Below are 6,258 nucleotides of genomic sequence, written 5' to 3'. Positions count from 1 at the left end.
GTGTGTGTGTGTGTGTGTGTGTGTGTGTGTGTGTGTGTGTGTGTGTAAGTAAAATTATGCTTCAGGACTCTCAGACATGCCATCGTTCAAAGCTTGTGTGTCCAAGCTGAGGATCAAGTCGGTCACAAATGCACGTTTCTCTGCAGAAGTAGCAGTCGTTCTGGGGAAGAGGAACGGGACCGGGACAGGGGTCGCGACAGAGAGCGCGATAGAGAACGGGACAGAGAACGGGACCGAGAAGACTCTTCTGGCTGGGACGGTGCAGGAATGTCTCGAAGACACAGACAGCGCTCCCGGAGCGGAGAGAGGGACAAGGAGCGCTCCAGAGAACGGGAAAGGCACCGAGATTACAGAGACCGATACCGCTAACTTGGTAAACCTCCCTTTAACTTTTTCATCCAACACACCGGTTAGTTATTCGGTGCGTGTTTTATTATTAGTTCCACAGTTCTTAGTACATTGTATCATATTGAGCTTCTGTGTTTTGAAGTAAATCAAGACTACAACAGAGAAGACTGCCTAACTAAAAGTGTCCAAATGAAACAGGAGTGTGATATCCCAGAGCCATACCCGTGTTGGTTAGTTTCTCTCATAAGACGTCCTTTCGCTCGCTTGGTGTCCCCAATAATGCAGAATCATCATAGCATATAGTGATAACAGTTATTGAGTAGCTCCACTACCTACAGATTTTTGTTTCTCTGCAACAGTCACCATGCTCAACCTTCTGGACGTCAATCATGATCTTACTGCTTACAGCATCATTTCTGTTTGTAAATGTCTCGGCATGTCGTGTCTCTTTTCAACAGTAACATTTCTGTTCATTAAGCCAGATCCCAGGACGGACTAACTCTAGATACTAAAGACTGAAGTAGAGCAGACTGCCTCGAGTACTTTGCCCCATATAAATGGAGTGAGCTTCAGAAGACTTAAAACTTGTGTCACTGTATTGAATGAATTTAAACTTTTTATTAAACTTAAGCTATTTTGGGCGTTTTAATAGATGTCTGATTGTTTCTGATGCTTTTTGTTTGGGCGTGTGTTCCTGACTGTGTTTGCTGTGTCTGTGTTTCTTCTGCTGTACTCGGGTCTCTCTTGCAAAACAGCTATTGATCTCAATGAGACTATCTGATTGAAAAATGTATCTATTTGTAAAAAGCTTCAACAAACATGATTATTACAAACATGAAATATTTTATTTCATGGAGTCTTTCAGATAGACAATTATGAAATCATTGGAATATGACTGTCTAACAAATGTAAAAGCGGTTAAAATGTTATTGAATAAAATACAATTTTGTTAAGATGGAATATATAACATCACATGCATATTATTTTTCTGTGCTCAACTTATTTATGGATGTCAGTATTGTCTCATATCTGGCTAATGAGACTCTTCAGTCCAAAACAGTCATTTTAGGCATGCGATTCATTTCTAAAAAAACGTCCTGTAGTACAGACTTCTAGGTTTACTTTAATGTTTTAGGCTGTATTGGACAGAACTACAAACCTTTTTTTATTTTCAATCAATACCAAGGTTTGTAAAGTTCTCTAGTTTTAGGATTCCTAAGAATTGGCATAAGATGCTCGTACAAATTGCCACTACTTAGTACTGTAGTTGTACAGAAACACACATTCTGAGGCTCTTGCTTTATTGTGCTGTTGGCTCTTACAGTCCATATTTGATTTGTATGAATGAGACTTTGAAATTATGCCTTTTCTTCCTCCCCAGACTGATGGAGTGTTTAAGTGTGAAGCTGATCGAAGACAAAGATTGTTCGTTTCTGTTGCATAAAAATCTTGAGGAATCTAAAGGTGAGACTGAAGATGTATCTCAAAGTATAAAATGTACTACTTTTTTTTTTTTTTTTCCAACCGTTGTCTGTACATACTGGGACTTTTACCTGTTTTAAGAAGAAAAAAATGTCATTGTAGATTTGCTGCTGGATCATCAGATTCCAATGCTTGCATGTGCAGGAACACCTCTTAACTTATGAAATAGTGTACCGTTATCATTTTCTTTTGTATTAAATCTATAGATTAAAAACACATTCCCTGACAATATGATCTGTGTTTTATTTCCTCTGACACGTAGGTTGCATTTCATCTGCTCACTGGAACACAGATGTAATAATTACCTATATTTGTGCTTTCATTGTGGTAACTGGATAAAACAGTAATACTGGTAACAATGTCATTTCACGGCTTTATTTAGAAAACAAAACATCAAATAGGTGCACAAATTAATGTTCCATAAGTCTCTACTCAAGTTGCCATTTGTTGTCACATAAATATTTTAACAGGGCTGTGGCATGGACATTCAATTTGTCCATGCCACAGCCCCTAAAGTCCACGTTGTTCTTGAAGGTAGCCAGTAACGATCACTTCTCCAATGGAGCATAATTCAACAATTTCTCAATAAGATCCACATGAGAAAGGAGCATCCGCCGACAACAGTATCTCTTCAGGCCCAGGGCGTCGAGGGCATCACTTAAGAGGGAGAGAGGAGGTAATGTTAGTCCTAATGCATGGCATACAGATCACCGAGTGAATAACATTTACAGTAGACTATAGTAAGGATAGCATCGTAAGTGGCCTCAGATAATTGCTGATTTATCACATGACTGTAGACAACTCGAAACCTTGGAGGAAATTAACATAACAGATGAATAGGCTGAAAGGTTTGATGCGTTTGTTGTACTTCCACTTCACTGCGACTAGAAGATGCTTTTGGCACAACTGCTGTACACGTTGCATATGTACTTGTTTTGGTTTATACTTAATCCGTATTCACGATGTTAGTAATATATTGCCACGAACATTACTACCAGTGACATCTGAAGATGCAACTAAAACCAGCAGGTATGTATCTCACCCCTCAGTATACTCTGCTTGAAGTAGGCCGAGGTATGCCTCCCACTTGTTACCCACGATCTTCCCACACGTGAAGCACCGGACGGGGATTATCATTGTGAGACACCTGGGGACAGACAGAGGCACATCACCCTGTTAACAACCATAGCTGAGTGAAACATGTAATGCTAGCAAGATAACACACGTTAACCGTCAGTTTACCAGTAACTCTGACTGAAACCATTGCGTTTCATACAAGTAACGTCAAGTAGCATTATAGTTAACATGCAGTATGTATTCAGCGGTAACCCGAGGCTTATAAATTAACGTTAGCTAGCCAACTTCAACGTTTTACTAACTTTCCAGCTAACGTTACACAGCTTAGCTTTAATGGACGTGTTTTCATCGAAAGATTAATGCAAAATCAGTCTTAACCTACAGTAGTTTGTGTACTTAGCCGTGTTTATCTTGATGCTGTATTTCCCGGAGTTATTTGGCGAATTAAGGTTTAATGTTAGCATCTGGTCTAAACTGTACCCACGCGATTAGCACAACAGTAAACTAACGTTAGCTGACGTTATCCGCCAATAACACGTTGCCACGAATTAACATAATGTTAGTTATTTACAAGTCAGAACCAGTGTATAAATGTCAAAAATGATTTACTCACCGTCACCACTCAAGTTTACCCAAAGCTTATGTGTTATGTTAGTCTGAGAGAAACTAGTAGCGAGAGAGTGGTTGTTGCTTCCCTCGTTCTGTCCAGCAGCAACAAAAGCAACGTTTCTTCTTCTTTATTATCTTATTGGCGGACTACAAACCAACGTTTAAGGTGCATTCCGCCACCTACTGTACCGGAGTGTGTAACAGCATGACTTCATGACAAGTATCATTTAAACACAACAATAATGTTATTATTTATAAATAAAATAAAAATAAAATATAATAATAAGCAAAAGCAACATCCTTCAAAATAAAAGCTTAACTTACTCAAAGGTTTGATTATAATACACGTACACAGTTTATTGGATACAAACCGTAAAAAACTCATTGATATAGGAAGCACAAAATGTTTGAAACATCTCCCAATACAACGTTAAACATTTCCACACAACCACACACTAAGTATCACTCTTTAATGAACCTTTGTTCCAATGTTTAAGAATGCTTGAATGATCTCGTAAACCATAACATGTCCACCCTGTTACGCTTATTGATAGTGGAAATCAATCATTTTTAGTCATTTTGAAAATAAGTTTAATAAATGTACTAAAAATCTTCCTCTGTTGTCACTAAGTGCTAGCTTGTTTTTCATCTCATGAGTAGTAATGGCTAACTTTAGTATAAAATGTCCCCCCTGTTACCGTCACACAGTAGGCTAACGGGGTGGACGTACGTTAAGTGTTGGAGTAGTGTTTCCAGCATGTGTTGGTATTCATCATTAATTGATTGTGAATGTATTTGTTATATACTTTTAAAATATTTGTTAAAAATGGCATGCTTGTATTTGTCAGGAAATGGCGCCCCTGTCTGCTGCAGAAAAGCAGCGGCGCTACAGGGCACGTCAGGATTCAGATGTTGAAAGCAGGCAGCAAAACCTCAAAAAAGAGAAGGAGAGGTGGAGAAAGGACAGAGTAAAAGGAAGAAAAAAGGAAGTGTCAGACCTCAGTGAAAGAGAGAAGAGAGCACAGAGAAAGAAATGTTGAGAAAGGAAGAAAAAGCTTCAGAAGAGTGTCAGAGCCCGGACTGCTCTTTCTCCAAGACCAAGTGGAGGCCTCATAACCTTGGAAAGAAAGGCAAGCAACAGATTACCTGCTGAACGCAAAGAGAAAGTAAAGGCTTTCTTTTTAAGGGATGACGTCAGCCGTATGACAACAGGAAGAAAGCAAACTGTCACTCAAAAGAAGATGAAAAGACAGAATTGTTTGCTAACCGACACAATTACATTACAGTCATTTAGCAGACGCTTTTATTCAAAGCGACTTACAATAACATAGGTATTCAAGAGAACTACTAGTCACCAGAAGTCATAAGTGGATCTCCTTTTTTAAACAAGCATCTAAGAGCATAAACCAGAGCAAAAGTACAGTGCAGAAACAAACTAAAAGGAATACAATGAGTGCAACAAACTAATATGAATACAAAAAGTGCTAAGTGGAAGGCTCAGGGTAGTGAAAAACAATGAAAAAATCTGCACCAGAAGTTCCTTTCAGAAAGTGAACATCAGGTCTCCTATTCCTGTTTCTGCACCAAGACCATTTTGGGATGTGGTGCCCACAGAGGCTGATGGTGAAACCTGTCAGTGTAGAACCCATGAGAACTTACAGTTCATGACCAACAAGAAACCAAGCACCTCCTCTAAAGTGTGAAAGCACATCACAGTAAACGATAACAGTTGATTCACCTCACGCTGTTGTGGATTCTGTTCTTCATTGAGCTGAATGAAAGAGACAATATGTTTGATCTCAATTTACAATCCTTTCCTCAAACTTTAAAGCAATGCTGTATTTCTTCATCATACTGACGCCCTAATGCAGAATATATACAATCAATCAATCAAAAATAAGAGATCCAGTAGCTCTCACGAAGTACCTGTCTGAAGTTTCCTTTAACAGCCAGACCAATGAACTTAAGTCCACATCATGAATTTCACTCAAATGAAACTGAAGTTGATAGTTTTCCTCTAACAGGTCACTTCATTCAAAAACAGATACAACTTAACAACAATCTTCCCTTGAACCTGTAAATATTGTTTCATCAACAATAATCATTTTTTTGCTGAAGTGCTATCCACAGAAATACAGTCCAGAGTCAGATGAATTCACTTGTTTGATTTTGAGAAGAACAGTAGAGATGTTTTGATCTCATTTCAAATTTTCCATTTCTAAATCCATAAGAGAAAATAACAGGCTGTAACATTTCCTTTAAATACACTTTTAAATAAGTGAATAGTTTGAATCCTGGTGGGTTGAAGTCACCAACACATACAGTATACTTATTAATTCACCACTCATCATCTAACTCTCACTATAAACCCTCCGTCAATATTGACCTTATGGCTCCTCCTCCATCAAAACAGAAAGAGAAAATGTGTGGTAATCATCGAACATTTTGCCAATTTTCCATGAATAGACGATATTTGTGATCTGCTGGCAGTATAAATAACAAGTGTCTACGCTGTGTGACTAATTACATCATTGTATGATAACAAAGTCTATTTAATTCTCCACCAAGTTTGGCTCTCTGTGTTCAATAGACCTGTCCTTCTATCAAACACATGGACCCATGAGAGAAGTGCATGTTTGTTTTTGTCATATGTTTTGTAAAGTTGCAAGAAACAGATCAAGAAATCACTGAAAAAGAACACAGATAATGCTAGAATTAATTTAAATATATATATATATATAT

General features: G+C 38.1%; 2 protein-coding genes across 5 annotated transcripts in view; one reads left to right on the top strand and one right to left on the bottom strand.

Moving 5' to 3' along the window:
* LOC116383084 (cleavage and polyadenylation specificity factor subunit 7-like) overlaps positions 1-2,059 on the top strand; it is a 6,094-nt gene extending 4,035 nt beyond the window's left edge. For all 3 annotated transcript variants that reach the window (XM_031846643.1, XM_031846642.1, XM_031846645.1), the window contains 2 exons: positions 147-373; positions 1,730-2,059. In XM_031846643.1, the coding sequence (XP_031702503.1) occupies positions 147-369 (223 nt within the window). In that variant the 3' untranslated portion in view covers positions 370-373; positions 1,730-2,059. The remainder of the gene's footprint in view (positions 1-146; positions 374-1,729) is intronic.
* A 132-nt stretch (positions 2,060-2,191) lies between these two features.
* Positions 2,192-3,634, bottom strand: polr2l (RNA polymerase II, I and III subunit L). Of its 2 annotated transcripts, XM_031846649.1 has the most exons (4): positions 3,521-3,634; positions 2,873-2,977; positions 2,356-2,487; positions 2,192-2,308 (listed from the first exon to the last, which is right to left on the bottom strand). In XM_031846649.1, exons 2-3 carry the CDS (start codon positions 2,965-2,967, stop codon positions 2,379-2,381), a joined length of 204 nt encoding a protein of 67 aa, XP_031702509.1. In that variant the 5' UTR covers positions 2,968-2,977; positions 3,521-3,634; the 3' UTR covers positions 2,192-2,308; positions 2,356-2,378. The 2 variants fall into 2 exon arrangements, with proteins under 2 accessions (XP_031702509.1, XP_031702508.1); XM_031846648.1 differs by having other exon boundaries at positions 2,192-2,487.
* Positions 3,635-6,258: the final 2,624 nt, after the last annotated feature.

This window comes from Anarrhichthys ocellatus, unplaced genomic scaffold (assembly GCF_004355925.1).
Source record: "Anarrhichthys ocellatus isolate YVR2014 unplaced genomic scaffold, GSC_Weel_1.0 scaffold6, whole genome shotgun sequence".
Classification (NCBI taxonomy): Eukaryota; Metazoa; Chordata; class Actinopteri; order Perciformes; family Anarhichadidae; genus Anarrhichthys; species Anarrhichthys ocellatus.
The sequence above is the reverse complement of the archived record's forward strand: the minus strand, read 5'-3'. Positions and strand labels throughout refer to the sequence as shown.